The sequence below is a fragment of the Mustela putorius genome, unplaced genomic scaffold (genome assembly GCF_011764305.1).
Source record: "Mustela putorius furo isolate JIRA1106 unplaced genomic scaffold, ASM1176430v1.1 tig00000275_pilon_pilon_pilon, whole genome shotgun sequence".
Taxonomy (NCBI): Eukaryota; Metazoa; Chordata; class Mammalia; order Carnivora; family Mustelidae; genus Mustela; species Mustela putorius.
In genome coordinates, this window is record NW_025421341.1 from 29,965,642 (window position 1) to 29,987,845 (window position 22,204).

Sequence of the window (22,204 nt, forward strand, 5' to 3'; positions counted from 1 at the left end):
GGGAACCGAGGGGAGAGGGAGCCCACTCCACCCACTCCAGCTGGGCCCAGGTATGACAACCTGCATTTCCAGGCAGCAGAAACTCAACCAGGGCCAGCAAAGATCAGTGACCACCCCTGCCCAAACTCCAATTCCGCAGGCAGTCTCCTCTCTCTGGCATGGACATGGGTGTGATGTCCATCAGCTCTACTGCAGAGCAGTCATATTCTCTGTTTTGTGACTCTGTAGCTTAAGGAGATGAGTAGAAGGGACCCAAGCTCTGAATTCTGGTATCCCCTTCTCTTCTGCCTTTAGAAGACAGTAGTTCTCAGGGCACCTAGGTGGTGCAGTTGGTCAGACTCTTGGTTTCTGCTCAGATCAAGACCTCAGGGTCGTGAGATCGACCCCTAGGCAGTCTCTGTGCTGAGCTCAGAGTCTGCTTAAGATACTGTCTCCCTCTCTTTCAGCCCCTCCCCTGTCCCCTCACTTAAAAAAATAAATAAACCTTAAAAACAACAACAACAACAACAAAAAAAAAACAGAAAAGACAGTAGTTCTCATATTCAGTGTGCTGAACAGAGCTGGCATTTGTGATTAAGCCAGTTGTACAGAAAGGTTCATGATGATAAAAGAGTCACGGAGCCGGGGTGAGGGGTTCCATTACTAACACAGTTCTCAGACCCCTTCAACTAAGCAATTTAACTCAGTAACTGGAGGAGCGTCCTGGAAATTCACATCTTCACACAAGCCAATGATTCAGATGCAAGTAGTCCTAGAACACTTTCATGGAGTTTTGGGGAAGAAGAAATGGGCCATTTTGTGAAAACACTTAGCCAGCAGTTGGCAGGAGCACGTATGTCATTATAGGTTTTGTGATGATTATTAAATGATCGTTACTGTTACTGTTATGAATTATTTTTATGATTTTATGCATAGTTGATTAACCACAATACTTTTGTTACCTCTTTTTTTAAACACGCCAAACAAACTGGTCCCACGCAGCATTTGAGAAAACAACACCAAAACATTTATGTTCATTTTCTTTCCTTCAAGATAAATGTACTGAATTCTAAGTGAAATTGACTTGCCAGTTGCACGTGAGAGAAATTCTTGGCATTCCTAGCTTGCTGTGTGTGTTTCCATTCTATATAACTCAGCAGCTTCTAGTAACTTCCTTGGAAGTTCTACTTAGGAACCAGAGAGTATAGGAGACCAGCAGTAGGTCCACCCAACATGTTAGACATGATAACCCTCCTAATTATTGCAAGTCAGCAGTATCCTTAAATTTAAAGAAATAATCAAAATGGAGTATTTTTTTAATGGGTGGGTCCCAACATACTCTGAAATAAAGTTAGTCCATGAGGACAAGCATTTTTAAAAAGTGAAATAGGATAATAAAAAAAAAATTAAGTGTTGTTATGTCAAAATGGTGAGTCACTGCCTGTGAAACTTTAATTTCTGTATATATATATCCCACATATCTCGATATGGATGTATGTATATATACATATGGAACTGTGAGGGTGTGAACTGGCTCATTCCCATCATAAAATACATTTCTCACTGAAAGCCTATGAAATATATGATATCATGATACCAGAATCATCAACTTTGATCTTCAAATTTATCCATCATGTATACATTACTTTATTCCTGCTAACACATAAACTTACAAATTCAGGAAAACACCATTTCTTGTGTGAGGGGGGACATTGAGGTATTGCATTTGGTGAGCCCACCATAAATAGCTATCCTGTATCTCTATTTGTTTCTTTTTCCTTTAAGACAGAATATTATGATGTATACCAGGAAAAGGGAGATGAAGGACTTCCAGGCCCACCAGGCCCTAAAGGAGCTCGTGGCCCACAAGGTGAGAATAAATTTCTTCCTAAAGCATTTGCTGACCATTTCCGTGTGTTTCTTTCCAGGCAACATATAGCAAATGTGCTTATAGACCTAGAATTTGCATGGGGGCAACAGAGAGGTCTCCCTGTTTTCGTGCGTGGCAGTATTGGTGTGTCCTAATTTTCATACCTTTATATGAAAATTCCATAGGTGCTCTACCATAGAAGGTAATTAAATTCCCTTTGTGTGCAAAAGAATCAAGTTCAAGTCTGACAAGAAAACACAAATGTGGCCAGAGGGCCGGAGGAGGGAATGGGAAGAATCAGCGATCTCAGTGGGGTACAAAAGAAAAAACGGGGACCCTGAAAAACTGTAATTTGAGCAAACCCACACAATAGGGACAAAAGGGGCCTGAACTTGGGTTTTCTGACTCCTGGCACCATGAAGCAGAGTCACATTTACTCAGATGCCATCCCATTGGCTAGATTAGAAAGGTATAGGCCAAGAGTTCTCCTCCGTGGCCACACATCAGCATCCTTGGGAACTTCTAAATAATGACATGCCAAAGTCCCATCTCTGGGATTCTGACATAACTGTCCAGAGGGGGGCCCTGAGCACTGGTAGATTATAAAAACTCTCTAGATGATTCTAGTATGCAGGCAGGACCAAGAACCACTGATCTAAGGCCAATTAATGATGCAAATAAGATTTCAAAGGAGAATTTCACTTAAAAGAGGAGAAGTTCCCAGTGTTCTTAAATAAATCAACAGAGAAGTACAGACACGAACATAGATTTTTTTTTTTAATCTGGTATGTTCACTCTAAGTCACTCACAAGTATCAGAGAATTGGAACCCTGTTGCACTGTCACAGCTGGAAGTGACCTGAGATGCAACACCAGGCCAAACCACAGGACCCTGACAGTTCTAGCTGTTCACCATTCTCCCATCTGCCCCATCCCACCAAGGGTCAAACACAGAGCAGGCTCCTCGTAGATGTCCGCTGAGTTGTTTGAAGGTGGGAAGGTGGGGTGATTCACTTCTGAGTGCTAAGCATCTCAAACTAATTTCTTCTCTGTGGTTTGACTAAACAAGTGAAGCTTTCTAATATTTATCTATATGAAAGTGGAAGAAAAAGTATGAAATATTTATTATATATTATTTATTATATAAATACATATTATATAATTATAATGTTATTGTATATTATGACGATAATATGGCCACCCAAGATTTCAAATATGGGGGAGAGGAATGTATGTACGTCCTTATGCTTAAGTAATTACTGTTATGGATTTGCAGGTCCCCGTGGCTCTCCTGGGGTTCCTGGAATTGCTGGTATGTACATGTTTCTTGGGGGCACCAATAGAAATGGTCTTAAAAGGAAAATCATGGGGCAAGGAACACCTGGGTGGCTCAGTCTGTTAAGCATCAGCCTTTGGCTCAGATAGTGTTCTCAAGGTCCTGAGATGGACCCCCACATCGGGCTCTCTGCTCAGCAGGGAGCCTGCCTCTTCCTCTCCCTCTCCTCCTCCCCCCACTCATGCTCTCTCTCTCTCTCCAGTAAATATATAATAAATCTTTAAAAAAAAAAAAAGGAAACTCATGTTTGCATTGCTTACAGGAGACAAATGCTTCATTAATTGATCTAAAAGTGTTCCTAGCTTCCTCATTGTTAAGTTTGTAACTCATAGCAGAAAAGGGAGTGGAAGCTGACACAAAGTTACTTAGAGATGCTCTTTGACTTCCCAGTGGTTTTAACTAAGTGTAAGGCAATAACTGGCATAGTTGCAGAAGCCTTGAAGCTCAGAAAGGGCACAAAGGTAGAAAACAATAATTTATAGTAATCAGTTTGGTTAAAAATAGTAGTTTTCATAGTGTATCAAATGTTGTGTAAGTACGTAAATTGCACTTTTTTTTAGATTTATTTATTTATTTGAGAGAGAGAGAGAGCACGTACAAACCAAGAGAGGGGCAGAGGAAAGAAGCTCAAGCAGACTCCCTGATGAGTGTGGATCCCTACATGGGGCTCGATCCCACAACCCCAGTATCATGACCTGAGCTGACACCAAGAGTAGGTGGCTTAACCAACTCAGCCACCCAGGCACCCCATAGATTAAACTTTTACATGTTTATGTTTTATAAAAACATCCATGACTCACTGGAGTGGTTGCCTTTTGAGAGAGGAAGACTAAGGATTAACCTCAGTGGCTTTAATTATAACTACAGTGCTGTCATGTGTCATTTTTAAAAGGAAACAATTTAAAAAAATAGCAAAGATTTGATAAGTAAGCCCTGCTGTTGATTACATTTTTCTCTAAGCCTTGTGGTATGTTTAAACTATTTCATAATTCTGAAAATGAATTGAAATTAAGCAATTGCAGAACTGTATGTATTTTATAATCGCATTGTAAAAAAAAATAAATGGGTATTATGTGTACTTGCACGTGCATGCAAAAATATACAGCAAATTGTTAACAATGGGTATCTCTTGAAGTTGGAATACAAAAGGATATTTTAGAGGTCTGGTCAAAGATTAGGGAAGAGCTACTCTCCACCAGACACCCCAGGTAATGAATAGGCTTCTTTAGGCAGACAGTGAGTAAAAATTACAAAGTTCTCAAAGAGAGACCAGAGGGATTTGCTTTTACAGGGAAAATCCTTGTTCAATAATTAGAAATAATCAGATATTACCCCTGCCAGTTCTCAGCCCTTTGGTGGTGAGGTCTCTCCTCTTTCTAGTTACACTGTTTGCAACTCAGGGATTCCAGAATGGCCCTCTCCTCACATCCTTGTCACCATGAGAGACAGATGAAATGGCTTTGTACCACCTGGTAAGGCTTCTCTCCCAGGAGATGCTGGCCTCCCCACCACGCTATTTTATAACTAAGATGATTGGCAGGAATGAAGTCCAGTAGGACAGTCTCTCTTTCTCATTTTGAACACTGAAAAGGAGGGATCTTCTAGTCGCTAATGAAAAATTCTACAAAGCAGCACATATCGGAGAATTCCTATGAGGTCCTTTTAAACAAAAAAGACAACAGTGCAACTCAAACTCTGTTTCAGTCCCTTGTACTAAGTAAGTCCCTATCGTACCTCATGGGACTGGAACTTTCTGGATTCTGCTGTGCTGTGGTAGTTGAACAAGACCTCAGATGAAGGAAGGAAGGAAGAAGATGCTCTCTTTTTGTTTTATACACTTTCTATACCTCTCGATTGTGTAACTTTTGTTAATAAGAATTTGTTACTTTTTGCAATTAAAAAAGTAATATATATGAATCAGGAAAACATTTAAAATGCACTAACATGATTCTGTTCTACAAGGGTCATCAAGGCCTGGCCTCCGAGGAGCCCCTGGACCTCCAGGCGTGAAAGGAATTAAAGGGGAACGAGGGCCCCCAGGAAAGAATGCAGTGGGGCCTCCCGGGTCCCCGGGTTGTCCTGGCTCGCCAGGCCCTATAGGGTTGCCGGGATATCCAGGACCACCAGGTAGATATCTAATGGGGCCCCTATTTGGGTATAGTGCCCAATAACAGATGGGTGCAGATCAGTGGCAATGAACCTTACTTGCAGCTTGGCCGGCAGTGTGTGTGGATCTTAAGGGCCATCTTTCTGCTGCTGTTTCATTTGATGAACTATCTATGAAAGCAGCTTGGGCAGAATGAAGACTTGGCTCGTGCAGCAAAGCTTCAGCCTGAGCACCCACGGAGGGCGGAGTGGGAGTGGGACAAGGGACAGTGAAGCAGACAGGGAGGGATGGTTTTCAGGTTGACCTTGGTCAATTTTGCAACTGCTTGTCTGGTCCCTGGAGAGTATCTTCCTAGAAGCTACAACTTTGTTTCGGGACAATCTGTCCCAGAGGACCAAGAAGCAAGAATGTATCCACCAATTCCTATTAGTCATGGGTCTAAGATCTATCTCACAGGATCAGACTAAGCGTGCGCACACACACACAAACTCACACACACATACACACTTCCAGCCTCTGTTAGCATGGCTCCCAGGGTGTCCTGTGCCCTGGCATCAGCGGGCAAACCCAAGGCAAGGAGATGTGGGCTGGAAATGCACCAGGGGCATGGGTGCAATGCTGCCAGGTAAAGTGGGTCAAAGACCACTGAGCTGCAGCCTAGAGGATGGGAAATTCCTGGAGCTGTCCTCTCCTTTCCAGACCCCCACAGAGTCACTTACCATTCTCTGCTGCCTGATAGGTACACAGAACCTCAGAACATATGAGCCACTCTTTGTCTCTTAAACATCTCTAGAAGGTACCTGGGAGGGCTTGTGTTTTATACTCACCACCACTCCCCACCAAGAGCCTTAAGAATCTTCTGTTGTGTCAGAGATTTATTATTCATAGACAGTGTGATTATAAACCTGAAAGATCCAAAAGAATAATCTGGAAAACTCTTAGTGTTAGTAAGATAATTCAGCTAAATGTCTGGCTTTTTGTGCAATATTTGAAAAAAAAAATTAAAAAAATAAAAGCTTCCCTTCAGGCCAATGTCTGTTTAAGAAATTATTCCATTAACAAAATGATAAAATGTCCAAGAACAAAAGCTGTCAAGCTATGATGTGAACCTATGTGAAAAACAAAGCAAAATAAAACTTAACTAAAACTTTTCACTGTGTTGGGGATTTTAACAATTTCTAGTCCTGCAAGTGTTTTTCAAGATGTAGGCTTAGTTGGGTCATTTTATCAGCAAGGGGTCTGAGGTGCATAGCTCTTGGAGCTAATGAGTACTGTAGCCGGGCTCTCGACCTTGCGTGCCTGTCGCAATGCACCAGGGGAAATGCACCAGGGGGTGTCTTGCAGTTCCCTCTGCAAGACACCATGCATCTCTCCCCTTAGAGATGGCCTGGTTTCCTATCTTCTCTTGCCTAAGCAACACCTGTCTATCTATCCAGTGTCGGCTTCAAGTTCAAGTCCTACAGAACGTTTTCGCTGAGCCCACATCCTATAACACTCAAGCTTATCCCGATAGTAGAGTTTTGGGGTTGCCTGTCTTTGTCAGTTTCCCCTCTAAGACTCAAAATTCTTTGAGGTCAGGGATTGTGTCTTCTTTGCTGTTTTAAGCCATCATGTGACACTGAGGGCTGGAACATTGTAGGTACTCAAAATATTTGTTGAATTAAGTATGAAATGACTATGAAAATGTGCCAATAAATACGAATGTATAAATATAGAAGTATACATATATGTCTACCTTAAGTATAGAACTGCCATTATATTTTACTGTTTAAAGAGAACGATCCAGTCATCTTAAAGACACAGAAAACTGGATCACAAAATGCACATTCCTTTCAGAGTCAAGCCAATATTACCCATACCCTGTTCCTTCTCAATTAAATGTCTCCATTCATACTTTGTTGCTCCAAAATTTGGAGCCTCTATAGGCATTGCTTTGAAATATTCAGTTGCTTTCATTGAAACAATGAAGCAGGTTGAAGCATTGCCTTCAACCTGGATTTGAAATGACAAGACTAAAAAATCTGGTCATAGAACACAAGAGTTTAAGAACATTAGCTGTTTGTTTTAACATTATGGTAGCTGACACATGTGGAAAACTGGGAAGAGCTTTCTTGAAAAAGGACAAACTCAACTGACGTGAACAAGTAATGCAAAGAAAACAGATGATACTCTGTTAGAATGTTTCCCCTGAGTATATATTAAGCTTCTCCAATATATCAGGGAGATTAAGTGTACTTGAAATAACAGAAGAATGAGATGTGATCCTTTGCCTAAACATTCTAAAAGGATAATCTTGGAATAATTGGAAATAATTGAGTAAAATAATATGGGTTGATTTTGTGATGAGAACTAAGCAGATAACAAGCTTTCAAAGAATCACTGCACCAGAATTTAAAAAAAAAAAAAAAGTGTGTGTAATGAGAAAAGAAAAGCTGGTCAAAACACTTCATCTTTAATTATAGATAACCTTCAAAAGATGCAACCACCAAAACAATGGGGGAAATGCATATAAAATAATGTATCTTATGGAAACACTTGCTAATTGAATAAAAAAAAACACATAAAGAAACAAAACCCTAGCTTTGGTGTCTTTTTTGCAGGTGACATCGTTTTTCACAAAGGTCCACCTGGAGGTGGTGGATTCCCAGGCCTTATAGGGTTTCCAGGAATCCCAGGAGCTGATGGTCCCAAAGGTTGGTTTCATCAGTGGTGTTGCTCTATGAAAGGAAGTCACTCTCACCATCATTCCTTTCACTGCTTCTGCCCCTCAAAACAATAATCATCCTAAACTATAGCCAGGGATGGCTTCTTTTCCAAGAGAATTACCTCAAAGTGTTCATTTATCTACAAATCAATTTAGCGCCCATTCAATGAATTTTGGGATATGTCTAGAATATAAGTTTTATCCTGCACTGAAAGAGAGAGGTACTGAGAGAGTAGATATTTTATTCTTGATTCAGGATTTCCTCTAAGAATATTAAGAAGGTCGGATGGATAAAGTAAGCTGATATAATACATGAATACTTTTTTAAAGATTTTATTTATTTGAGAGAGAGAGCAAGAGCATGAGCAGGGGGAAGGGGCAGAAGAAGATGGAAAAGCAGACTCCCCGTCAAGCAGGGAACCCAATGCAATATGGGGCTTGATCCTAGGATCCCAGGATCAACAGATGCTTAACTGACTGAGCCACCCAGGCGTCCCAAGATGAATGTTTTTTTTAAATTAATAACACAATATCATTGATGATTTTCCACTAACTTCCCCAATTTTAATGTAATAAATGACTGTATGGTTGGACAGCATCTGTCCTTTCTGCAGACTCTGTGTGGGTTTACAAGTAATGTACCCATGCTCTCATTGCAGGGGAACCTGGCCTCTTGTGCATAAAATGTCCTTATATCCCAGGGCCTCCGGGCCTCCCAGGACTGCCAGGGTTGGACGGCATAAAAGGAATCCCAGGTAAGACATTTTGCACACAAGGGTTTTTTCAAGTACAAAAGGGTCAGTTCACGGAGTGGTGAAAAGGTACCAGATGTCTGGATGTCATGATGTGTGGTTAGCATGAACTTAGAGATTTTCAAACACATACTCTGTCAACTTAAAGTAAGCCAAAAGAACACAAAAACTGGCATATCCTTGTGTTCTATTTTACTTGCTGCTGATTCTAGCAAACCATGGTGTTCCCCATGAGTTGTAGACTGGAGTTTCTCCAAGGGTAGGAACTAGGAGGAGTGAGGCAGACATCCCCCACACCCACACACACACCATATTTTTCTTCCATAAAAAAATAAACTCACTCTCATTTTTTTTTTTCTTAAAAGACACAGCTCTCCTCAGTCTGTTTTTTAAGGTCCTCACTTTTGATAGAGCTAAGGGCAGATGCACTATTTCATTCTTTAGCAGGATACCAGTGCAATAAGTCAGCACACCGATGAGAGGCAATAGTGGGGTGAGGACTCTGGTAAACTGGAAGGCACATCTGAGGGGGCCACCCCGCACCAGCTCCAGCCTGTTGCTACTTTGCAGCATTTTAAGCCCTGTGTTGATAAATCGTCCAATTTTTTTTTTTTTTTTTTTTTTAAGATTTTTATTTATTTATTTTACAGACGGAGATCACAAGTAGACAGAGAGGCAGGCAGAGAGAGAGAGAGAGAGAAGGAAGGAGGCTCCCTGCTGAGCAGAGAGCCTGATGTGGGGCTCAATCCCAGGACCCTGAGATCATGACCTGAGCCGAAGGCAGAGGCTTTAACCCACTGAGCCACCCAGGCGCCCTGATAAATCATCCAATTTTTCATGAGAAGAAAGAAATGAGGATTTTTATCTGAAATCTTATTTTTTTCAATATTCACTACTAACTCCATTTTTGAAGGAAGAACCCATCTCCGAGGCCAATATTCTGAGAGCTAAGTAGAGCCCGTGTCACTTCCCTCGTCGGCCTCTATGACAGACCCGGACCCTCCTCCCCACCTGTTGGATCCAGGATTCATATCCCAGCTGCCCTCCATCCTCCCCCTTCCTCAGTCACAGAATTGGCCGTAGACAAAACTCTGAGGTACAGAAAGTCTCATTAGTTGGGTTCCTCTGCCCCTCGTGCCACTCTCCTGGCTACTCAGGGCCTCTCAGGTGATGTCACCTGCAGTCTCCATTCTGTTTTGATCACCTTGGTCTGTAGACACTGTCACCAAATGATCTGTCATTAACCAACAAGAGCTCAAGTCACAGAGCGCATGTGTGCTCGGCGCTGTTCTAGGGATCGTATGTACCTCCCTTCGTGCCTTATTCCTCCCATCCACTCTAGAGGTCAGTGCTGTCATTAACCCCATTTGACAGATGTGGAAGCTGATACACAAGATGGCAGCTCAGCAGTGTTAAAGCCCGTACTCAGAGCCACACCCTTGCTCTCTAGGCTGGCAACCTTCCACTGCTGTGCCAGGGGTTTCCTTTGGAAGCGGGTTAATCCAAAGGTCTACCTGGCAACATAGATAAGAGGTATTTGTATGTTAATGCTGTCCAGGAGATACTGGCATTAGCACAGGGTCTTCGAGGAAGTTGGGTGTCAGTCCAAAGCAGAAATGCTAAGTGTGGCCCCGTGCTCACCGATAGAGGACACGCATTCAGCCAGAGTCCTTTGTCGTCCACAAATCCTTCCTGCTCCTTCATAAATGCCTTAGCTACTCTGTAATCTCTGCTCCTGACTCCCTGAGATGGGCCTGAGAGGGAAGGATGGGGAGGGAGAGAAGGGGCAAAGGGCTGGGGCCGGGGGGGCTGGTATTACTCCTCATGTGGCTCCGGTGGGGCCTAAGGCTCTGAGTGAAATGTTCTATTAAAACAAAAACTAGGGGACGCCTGGTCGGCTCATTCGGTTAAGCGTCTGCCTTCGGCTTGGGTCGTGATCCCAGGGTCCTCAGATCGAGTCCTGCATCGGGCTCCCTGCTCAATGGGAATCCTGCCTCTCCCTCTGCCTGCTCTGCCTGTTGCTCCTCCTGCTTGTGCGCTCTCTCTCTCTGACAAACAAATAAATAAAATAAAATAAACCAACCAAAACCAAAAACCTAAAAGGAAGGGAAGGAGCTGTGGAGAGATGGAGGGAGGGAAAGAATAGAAGGAAAGCAATCATCATTTCCCTACGTTCCCCTTGAGGGACCTCTAGCCCAGGGTGGTCAGCTCACTAGCGGTGACCTCCTAGCGGTGTCATATTTTCCCTGGTTTCTCTACATTCGGCATACTACAGGTGTAGCTCACAGAAGATACATAAACAGGAAAATCGTTTGGATGACTATCAAAAAATATATCCTGACTCAAATCTTGCAAAAAATAAAATCTGAATATACAGTTGTTCACACATCAGCTTGAGAGCCTTCCAAAAGACCCTCTGAAGGGATCAACTTTACAGATACATGTAAATACATAGAGGAAGTATAAAATTGTACAGTAAAATGCAATCTGGCAATGAATATCCAAAGCCTTGGAAACATTTTTGTCAATTTTGTCTTGCCCTTACACTTCTAGGAATTTAATTTATTGGAGAAGTGTGAAGCACTAAATGCCTAGAGATATTTATCATAGCATTGTTTACTACAGCTAAAGTTGAAAAACGATCTAAATTCTACAAATAGCTGTTAGCTGAATAAATGTTGGCTGACCCATGCAAAACGCTACTATGCAACCATTTAAGTGAAGCTATAAGTATGTATTTATTGACATGGATATTTATTGATGGAGGATTCCAAAATACCATATATATGTCCAGTGCATTATGGATATAAAATTTTATGAATAACATACATGAAAATTTTAGCAAATATTGTCCTCTGGTGGTAAGTGTATGGTTTTTTTACTCTCTTCTTTTTTATAATGTGCATATGTTGCTCTTATGATCAAAACAAATAAATGTTTCTCCTTAAAATTATAATGACAAGAATTAGGAAGTTAAGATTTTTTTAATGTTTTTTTTTTACATCGTCTCTTAATTCACTTATATACTCGCATTCTCTCCCTGCACTCTGTGTTTTAAGATACAAATTGTCTTTCTTTCCTCAGAAGAAAACACCTTATTCTCTTCATTTACTGCATTACCCTGGCTACTCGGAGCTGGCATTCAATGAATATTTAATAATTTACTGCTTTGCAGGAGGCCAAGGGGCAGCTGGTATTAAAGGAAGCCCAGGGTCCCCGGGAAGTGCGGGTCTTCCAGGATCTCCAGTAAGATTTCATGGGTTGGAAGCTTTAGTGTTAAATTTGGGTGAACAGCACACTCAGGAAATACAGTTGAGCCACACATAGTTTTGGTGCTTGGTAAAGAGTACTTAATATCAGAGCATTTGATAGATTCTTGATTAAATGATTGTATGATATGTGAAGGAATAAGTGAATCAGTAATGAATTTATAAACATTTAAGCGGTGTCAGAGATAGACGGCAGATCTGTCGTTGCCTGGGGCTGAGGCTGAGAACAGGCACTGACTGCAGGTGTATCTGAGGGAACCTGCAGGAGTGATGGGAATGTTTTAACTCTGGATTGTGGTGACTGCGGCGTAAGTGTACAAATTTACTAAAAACCATTGTATTGTATTCGTATACAGATACGTCTTATGATATGTAAATGACACCAAATAAACATTCACAAATTAAATTTCTGATTATTACAGTGAATCAGAAAGTTATATAAAGATAAATCAAATTATCCATAATGCATGTTAAAATGACCAACATTCTAACGTCATCTAAATTATGATGATGCTTGTATTATATTGAATAATATTACTGTGTGTTACATTGAAATTCACTGACTGTATTCTTTTCCAGTGTTGGAAGCAAATAGAAAAGGAAACCAAAAAGCTTGACATTACACTTGTAGGCTAAAGAAAGTGTCTGAAAAAAAAAATCCATGTTCATTAAAACTGAAAAATTCTAGTTTTTTTTTTTTGGTAAGATTGGCACAAGAACAGCTTTACCCAAATGCAATGCAGCCTTGTTTCTGTACCGCCCTAGGGATTCCCGGGTGCTCCGGGGGATCCAGGACTTAAAGGAGAAAAAGGTGAAGCATCGAAGCCTGAGGGAGAAGTGGGTGCCCCAGGGGACCCTGGGCTCAGAGGGCATCCTGGAAGAAGGGGCTTGGACGGAATTCCTGGAACTCCTGGGATCAAAGGATCACCAGGACCCAAAGGTGAACCGGTTAGTATCGAGTAACTTTTTTCAAATTCCCTTCCCTGCAATTGAAATGCTCTGAAGTGACGACTTTGGGCAATTTCCATTCAGAAAATGGTTGGCCACCCAGCACAGTGGGTCCTTCCAACTGGTAATAACAGCAGCACACACGCTTAGTATTTGACACATAGGTGGGACTCGGTGGTGCTTGTAGCCCAAATAAAATTCCACGTTGATAATGCCCTTGTCTCCTACACAAGTTACAATTCCCACCTCTGTATCCAGTGAGTTTATAGACGAGTTCAGAAAATGATTAATAATGGAAAGTTCTAGTCAATACTTTGGGGGCAGTGTTTTTTCCTTTAAGTCAAAATAAATGCTTAAAGACTAGAATATTTAGGAGTAGAGTTGTCAAATAAACAGATCAAATGTTTTGTCATTTAAAATACTTAAGCTTCTGTAGGTTCTGTCTCTTTTCGTGGAATAGGGATAGAATCTCTCACAGGTTCACATGAGAGATTCCTACCAGGATCGATTTTAAAATGTCCTGGGGTCAGAGGATGAGCACTTCCTCCCAATGTATCTGTGGGAAGTTTACCAGGCACGCTGCCCAGCCTGCTCCAGGAAATACCACTTTCTTCCAGGGTTGATCAGAGTTATCCAGTTAAGAGAGAGTTAAGAGAGTCCCACCCTGAACAGGAAAACTTGGCAAATGGCAAATAAATCTGAAGATTCGTTTAGAGACCCTTTAGTATCAGAATATGAAGTGTGGCTCCCCAAGATATAGATGTGGTATACAGTCTTCCCAACATTGTTTGAGGACAAAACATTTTCTAGCTGAGACCCAGCTCCAGGTTCAGTGTTTCTCAGACTCTCCAACAAAGGGCCTGGATGTCCCAATGTGTGTGTTTGGGAGTGCGTGAGTGCAGTTACACTGACTGAGGGACAGAATCTAGAATTCTTTGGTCTAATATTAAGACAGTTCACGTGATGCTTCCCTTTGCATCTCACTAATTACCTTGTTGGTTCCAGTAAAAGTAAAGAAAAAAATTAAGAAGGTGATGTGTTGAGTCTTATGTCCTGTCATTACAGAAGAAGGAAACAAAACAAAACATCAGTTAGTCTCCCAGTGATACTGAACAATGAAAAATCAAGTCAAATTTATTATTTGGGGCCATATTAGGATGAAAGAGGAACTTGATTATTGTGTCATATTTGACTTGTTTGAAGTGTACAAGTCATTTCCAAAGTTATAGCCTATGCAATTACAAAAAGATATTTTATGTGATGCCTGGATAGTTCAGTTGGTTAAGTGTCTGCCTTCAGCTCAGGCCATGATCCCAGAATCCTGGGATCAAGTTCCACATCAGGGTCCTCACTCAGTGGGAAGTCTGCTTCTCCCTCTGCCTGCAGTTTCCCCAGCTTCTGCTCTCTCTGTCTCTCTGACAAATACATAAATAAAATCTTTGAAAAAAAATATTTTATAAGAAAAAAAACAAATACTGTCTATCTGTATCTTCACCTCCTTTATGATGAAAATAGCTGGTGAAGAGCAAACAAAGGTTTACTGTGCTGGTTTTAGTTCAGAAATATGTTATTTCCATGGGACGCCTGGATGGCTCAGTTGGTTAAGCAGCTGCCTTCGGCTCAGGTCATGATCCCAGCGTCCTGGGATCGAGTCCCATATCGGGCTCCTTGCTCTGCAGGGAGCCTACTTCTCCCTCTGACTCTGCCTTCCACTCTGTCTGCCTGTGCTCGATCTCGCTCGCTTTCTCTCTGACAAATAAATAAATAAAATCTTTAAAAAAAAAAAATGTTATTTCCATGAATTCCAGCTCTCAAGCTATTTGAACCAATGGCTGATGTGAACAAAGTTTTAGGGGTCATTATACGTATAACATCCTGCTAGAGGACGCCTTCAGTGGGACTCAGGAGATGTCCAAGTTCATAAAATGTTGCTGAAATCCAAGGGGCACAAAACAGCAGAAACCAGACCATGCTCTGAGTTTAGTAATAATTCCCTTCAAATGCCAACTGCTTTGTAATTCAAGATTTTCTCATTGGCTGCTTATCGGGTCCTCCTAGTCACGGTAAGGTTAACCCACATAAGGAGATACTGGACTGAAGCACTATAAACATATTCCCATTGTCACAGGCCCTGAGTGGTGAGAAGGGGGACCGGGGTCCTCTGGGGGATCCTGGCATCCCTGGGTCCCCAGGACCTGCAGGACCACCTGGACCAGCAAACTATGGACCACGGGGAGAACCTGGTCCAAAGGGCACCCAAGGAGTTCCTGGAGCCCCTGGACCACCTGGAGAAGCCGGTTGGTTAGTTTTCTTTCCAGTCCTGTTTTCCTATGGAGTGGGCTCATAGTTCCTAGAGCGAGTGAAGCTTCCCCAAGACTAATGAATGCATAGAAACTTGCTTCTGATCAGTAGAATATATCACTTCACAGACACTGGGAAAGAATATGTAGGATATATTAAAAAAAAATTCATTTTCCCTTTACCAAGTTCAGCTGAAATTTCCTGACGGTCTGTCTCTATTTACTAATAGAAATATTTGGGATGGAGAGGTCTTGGCTGGCTCAGCCCATGGATCTTGAAACTCTGGATCTCAGGGTCATGAGTTTGAGCCCCATCTTGAGGCTCAAATCTAACAAAAAAGAAAAGAAAAATATATGGAATGAGTGGAAGTCAGTTATGGTAGACAAAGGGGAGGCCAAAATCTATGAAATTGATCTTGAGAAGCCTCTTGTAAGTCTCAAGGATCCACTAATGTTATTGCAAATTTGCTCTTTTTGACCCATAATCCAATGCATGGTTTATAAATAAAACTTCAAAATATCGAAGATAAATGAAGAAAAGTTTTCTGATAATAGTTCTAAAGTCCCAGGAACTTTTGAGATCCACATGTTCTGAACATGGTTGGTGGATTCAGGAGGAATCCAATCCTCAGTGTTTACCTGTAGCAGAGAGCATGGCCGAAGATGAGAATCGTCATGTGGAGGACAGTTTTCAACAAATAATGCCACCCTATTATTTTTTACTTCTAACATCACATTATAAAGGGTTAGACCCACTAAACTAATAGCCTCCAATTCTTTCTATAGTAAAATATTTGTAAGTGCTTCCCAAGTATTTATATATATTTTAAATTATATGCATGCATTTCTGCCCACACATGTACATAAAGCTTCTTTTATGATCACATATATAAATATTTTTTTTACTTTTGAGGCTGCTGTTCTAATCCAAGGATTGGCAAACCATGGCGGCTCATAGCCTAAATCCAGTCTACCACCTATTTATGTATAATTTATGAGCTAAAAATAGTTTTTCTATTTTTAAATGATTGGGGGGGAAAGAAAACATTTGAATAACCCTTTATGTCACATGAAAATTATATGAAATTCAAGTTTCGGTGTCCATAAATATGTTTTGCTGGCATATGGTTACACTCATTCATTTACATACTGTTTTTGGCTCTTCCCATGCTACGAAGGAAGTGTTGAGTAGTGGCATAGGGACCATCTGGACCACAAAGCCCAGATTATTTACTATCCGGCCCTTTAAAGAAAAAGTTCTTCTAATCTAGCTTCAAATCTTCTTCTGTTCTTTCTATATACGAATTTCTAGTAAAGAACTCCATTGTTGTAAAATATATTATCAAATTTTCCCCATCACACTACTGTAAAGTTTTTTTTCTGTAAATATATGCATAAATCAAATCACTAACATGTTTTCCATGTTGACCACCATACCCACATTATCTCAAATCTTTATGGCCTGGTTAGGCTGTATCTCCCCAATGACACGTGAAGAACTTATCAGAGGTTAAGGTGTGTGCCCAAGCCACACTTAATGTTTTCTTCAGCATACTATATTTCCTTCCCTTGCAAACTAGTAGCCAAAAAAATAAACATCCTACCAAATAAATATTCACCAATGTTTAAGATAAATCCCATATTATTAATGTTTTTTGGAATAGCTTCTCTTTCAGTAGACTAGCATTGAGGTGGGCTATTAATGAAAACAAAGCTTAGCCAATAGTAAGTGCTTATAAATATTCTTCAACTGAATAAAAAAGTTTCAGTGGGTTGGTCATCTTTGGGCCAGTTTTGAAACCTATGGAAGCAAGTCTTTTTTAATTCCTTAGACTATGTTCATAAACACCCTGTATCACATTTGTTTCTTCTGAACCAAAAAAAAGTTTCACTACGCACACCAATCTTACAATCACGAACTTTCTTAAGGTCCTAAGGGAGACTTCGGTATTTCGACACCAGTCCCAGGGCCACCAGGACCTCCAGGGCCCCCTGGCCGTGCTGGCCCCCAAGGTCCACCCGGTGAGTATCCCCTCTGCCAAGTCTGGTGACTCCCATCAAATGGCATCCTGACTGTCCTTGGAAAACACTGTCCCCTATGTAAGAAAAACTCTATTTGTTGGCACCAAAAGAGAGCAGAGGCCAGAGTTGTGTGAGATTAAAAAGCCCACAGGTAGGGGACTTGTCATTGTACTTTGAGATCATCCAAATTACTCCCATTGGTGCCTCTGGTTCCAAATAAATAAATAGAAAGAAAGATAGATAGATAGATAAAGGAGGAGGAGGAGGAGGGAAAACAGTAAAATTACTTAAAAGGAATTCAAGGGAACAATCTCCATGGATTTTTGGTTGGGGGAGTAAGTGATGTTTGCCAGTGGTTAATCAAGCTAGTTCCCACAGCTTCTTCATTTGAAAATATAACTTCTTTGCCAATATGATCTAAAACTTAACTTTGCATGTATGGAGGGAGACTTCTGTAGCTCAAGCTATCCAGACTATTTCTTTATAGGAATTAAATTCTATCTTAAACACTATTTGTAGCTGCTAATGATTACTCCTTGGATAAGAACGGAGAGGAAAGAAGAGTATACAGTTGGGGTTATGTTAAACTTATTTCTTAATTTCCCAAAAGACCTTGAATGACACAGAAACTTGGACTTTTTGTTTAAGGGCAAGATGAGGGGAAGTTTCTTACGTGGATGTGTGTGTGTTTCAAGGTATCCCTGGATCCAGAGGAAAATGTGACCCGGGTCTTCCTGGGCCTGATGGTGAACCAGGAATTCCAGGAATCGGCTTCCCTGGGCCCCCTGGACCTAAGGGTAAATGTACAAATTTTAAAACATAGGGTCTATTGTGGGTATTTAGAAAATATAGATATGTGTCATGAGTAACATTGAAAAGATCCATAATGTGACATTTAAAATAATGTTTTCCACCCATCTTACAAGGGAAAAAAATTTTACAATGATGTTAGATCAAAAGGCAGAATTCACACAGATTTATGCATCTCATCTCAATTAAATTTTTTAAAATATGTAGAAAAAGTTGGAAGGAAATTAACACAACATAGTAGTAGTGATTCTTTTTGAGTGTGGAATTATGAGGAATTTTTTCTTGACTTCTTAATAAATGTGTGCACTTTTTACATTTATATAATTTTTTAACTTTATACATTTCTTTTATAATTAGAAAAGGACTATTAATTTACAATTAACTGGCTTTCCTATACACTCCCCTACAAATTACAGAAGTTATTTTCTTTTGGGAATGAATGCTGCTTCTCATCGAAGGGAAATCACCCCAAAGATATCCAGATGCTGAGAACTCAAACCATAAGCCAACAAATACATCAGAGTCTTGTCCAGGATGACATACTAGCCATTTCATCCCTGGGTTGTTGCATAGATTTTCAGATTTTTTAATCCTTTTATGTTTGTTTCAATATTATTTAGAGTGTCTGTGAAAATAGAATCCATTTTTGATACTTGATCTCCTAGATTAATGTCATTAGTGCTTACAAATATAGATATATTGATCTCAGTTTATGAATATTTGAAATGGAAAATGTAATAGTTTCAAGAATGTCTTTGACTCCGGTTTCTTGGATATCTTCCCAATGATATGTGAAGTAAAGCAGCCTGGCCCATATTTTTGCCTCCTCCTTCTTGGACCCTGCATTAAAGTTTGCATCCTTGTTTGTAACACTATGGATTCACCCTCTGTAAGGAGACTATAAATTATGGGGACCAGAAGTAGCCTGAGAAATCCCTGAAAGTTCAGACTCAAAGTTTCCCAGTTGAACCTAATAATCCCAGAAACTAATGGTGAATTAAAAATTGGTCAAACTAAAAAAAAAAAAAAAAAAAAAAAATTTGGTCAAACTAGAGGCACAAAAGCAATCTCTGAATGCAGCATTGCTTCTCTAGGGTTTCCTCTTGTGAACTAGGGAATAGAATAAATGATATTTGTGACTCCTTTCTCAATTCTCCTACTACAAATATATAAGAAAGAAATGAATTCATTATATTCAATGGCAGTAGGAAGTAGGAAGTAATTTTCTTGAGCAACCCATCTTGAGAAAGGCTACCTCGGGCAGCTGATATGCTCTATATCTTTGACTAGGTCATGCTTGAATAGATTTATAGACATGCAAAAATTCATTTGGCTGTACATTTTATGTAAATTATACTCCAAAAGAAAAAGTCACCCAAATGGTCAACCAGAATCAGTGAAATTGCTGCACCAAAATTGTTGTCATGCTGAACAATAAAATGGGGAAAGTCATTTTTCAATTGAGGATGTGATTTGGAATGGATTTTTTTTTTAATTACCAGTGTAGCAGTTGGCTTTTTCATCATTCATACTTCCATAAAAACATCTCTAGCAACTTGCCTCATAAAAACATTGGATAAAATAACAAGGATACTGCTCTAAATCTTTTACTAAGCCTACTCCTGCAACATTTATTATGTTTTCTCTGTAGGAGAGCAAGGTTTTCCTGGAGCAAAAGGAGCACCGGGTTGTCCAGGAGAAATGGGGAAGCCCGGGCCACCCGGAGAACCAGGTCTCCCAGGAGCCAAGGTCTTCAAGATTTAAAACTCAGAAGGATGTGTGGGGATGAATGGGGACAATGACAGTCAGCCAGTTAGGATGCTCTGGGTGTAGGAATTATCTATATATTGGTAGATGATGAAGATATCAATAGTTTTTAAAATATTTTTTTAAGATTTTTTTTTATTCATCTATTTGATGGACAGAGATCACAAGTAGGCAAAGAGGCACACACAGAGAGAGAGGAAGGGAAGCAGGCTCCCCGCTGAGCAGAGAGCCCGATGTGGGGCTCAATTCCAGGACCCTGGGATCATGACCTGAGCCAAAGGCAGAGGCTTTAACCCACTGAGCCACCCAGGTGCCCCGATATTAAATAGTTTTTAACACTTCTTTGAAGCATCCCTCACTTTTAGAAAGGAAAAGTAGTGTTAGAAGACAGTTTTGCCTCCCTGTTTCTTCCCTAATCTTCAGGAATGTTCAGAGTATTTAAAATGGAAGAACTCTAAAAATGTGTGGATCACTATGATCAAAACTTTCAAAAGTAAAAACATCAGGACTGTTTACAATTTCAGTCTTCTGTAAAAGTGGCAGTTACAGAGCCTTAAGAATGGTCAAGCATAATTTTATAGAACTCAGTAGCTATAACAGAGAAAGGAAAGAATTGTGGAATGGTGGTAACTGTGCAAAAGGGATTATTCTCAAGTCATTGGCCTAAAGACCAGTCAACAGTGCAGAAAGAGTTGGAAGTGTTACATAGTGAAACTAACATGTGTTCTGTGCACAGGGAGAACCAGGACTAGCCATGCCTGGACAACCAGGAACACCAGGTTTTCCAGGAGAAAGAGGCATTTCTGGGGAAAATGGAGAAATTGGATTCCCTGGACCTCCAGGTCTCCCTGGAATTCCAGGAACTGGAGGGGTTGGTGGACCCCAAGGTACAATAGCAAGTGTGATTACTTTTCTCCATGGTGAGCTCTGCTAAAATGCAGTAAGTTGAAGGTGCTCTAGGATGAAGATTTCTTCTTAAACTTCCAGTTTAACAAATAGAATCTGCAGCGTCTATTTTTCCATTCAACATTGCTGTTCTCCCTTTGTTTTTTCTTTCTTTTCTCCTTCCTTCCTTCTGTCCCTTATAACAATTGTCCTTTATAAAAGACATACCAGTGGTATTAAACATAGGTTCAATTTAGGGGGGAAAGTTACAGGAGAAGGATTGTGATAGCAGTACTAGGACCTCGGGTTTTGTCGAATATATTCCTGGACTCTATTTTGCAGGGGATCCAGGGAAGCCCGGACCACCTGGAGAAAAAGGACCCCCAGGAAGGTGCACAGAAGGTCCCAGGGGAGCCCAAGGACTTCCAGGATTAAATGGATTGGAAGGGCAACCGGGTAAGAAGAGGGCCTTAAAACCAGTCATTAGGCAGACAGGTGACAGAAGATTCCTGCTCTGTGCTTTGCTGCTTAACATGGGAACTGTCCAGCAACAAGTTCTGACCCACTGTTCAGTGGGAAATGTTATTTTTGCCATTTAAACTCTCACGGATTTGTTTCAGTGAGTACCACCTACAGAGTAAGAGACCTGAAATTAATACAGTAAAATTGGTTTGTGTCTTGTATGCAAGACTATATGAACACTGAAGATACATAGAAACTTATATTTACACATATATTTATATACATATAAACTCTCAGAAAATGTTTTATCTTTAACTCCATAGGTATATCAAGTGATAAATAGATATGTAGTTAATTGCTTCCCAAGGAACATAAAATAAAGGTATGAAATAAATCTAAATGCCCCAGGCTACATGGCCCAGATTATATGACATTTACTCTGTTTTATTTGTTCTTCTCATCCAGATCTGTGAACTAAGAAAAACCCTTTAGAACTCAGCTAATGCCTATGGGCTGTCACATTGCTTTTATGCTCACAAACCAATTTTTGGCCAAGACATTAATGGTTGTTATAGTGCTATTATTACTTCCAGAAGCATCCAGTGGCTCACCTCCCCCTATTGTTGTGTATGTATTCTGCAGGTTAAAGACCCAACTACAGTCATAAAGGGCAGTCCCAGGATGTGTCTGAAGGACTAGAAAATAGATCTAAATTCTACATTTTTATTACTGCACAAATCACTGAAACTATGTTAAAGTTAGAAGGGATCTTAGAAATTGTACAGAAGGGGACGTCCATCAATCAGATAAAGGTGTGGTTTGTCCATGATCACACAGCTACATATTTACAGCCATAAAAAATGTATTTCTGGGGATGCCTGGGTGGCTCAATGCGTTAAGCCTCTGCCTTTGGCTCAGGTCATGATCTCAGGGTCCTGGGATGGGAGACCTTACATTGGGATCTCTGCTCAGCAGGGAGTCTGCTTCCCCTTCT

General features: G+C 40.6%; 1 protein-coding gene across 2 annotated transcripts in view; it reads left to right on the forward strand.

Moving 5' to 3' along the window:
• COL4A3 (collagen type IV alpha 3 chain) overlaps nt 1-22,204 on the forward strand; it is a 126,962-nt gene that overhangs the window by 81,588 nt on the left and 23,170 nt on the right. For both annotated transcript variants that reach the window (XM_013047895.2, XM_013047894.2), the window contains exons 19-31: nt 1,765-1,849; nt 3,125-3,160; nt 5,147-5,311; nt 7,892-7,984; nt 8,655-8,750; nt 11,923-11,993; nt 12,782-12,964; nt 15,093-15,261; nt 17,194-17,286; nt 17,982-18,083; nt 19,748-19,845; nt 20,600-20,750; nt 21,091-21,204. In XM_013047895.2, the coding sequence (XP_012903349.2) occupies nt 1,765-1,849; nt 3,125-3,160; nt 5,147-5,311; nt 7,892-7,984; nt 8,655-8,750; nt 11,923-11,993; nt 12,782-12,964; nt 15,093-15,261; nt 17,194-17,286; nt 17,982-18,083; nt 19,748-19,845; nt 20,600-20,750; nt 21,091-21,204 (1,456 nt within the window). The remainder of the gene's footprint in view (nt 1-1,764; nt 1,850-3,124; nt 3,161-5,146; nt 5,312-7,891; nt 7,985-8,654; nt 8,751-11,922; nt 11,994-12,781; nt 12,965-15,092; nt 15,262-17,193; nt 17,287-17,981; nt 18,084-19,747; nt 19,846-20,599; nt 20,751-21,090; nt 21,205-22,204) is intronic.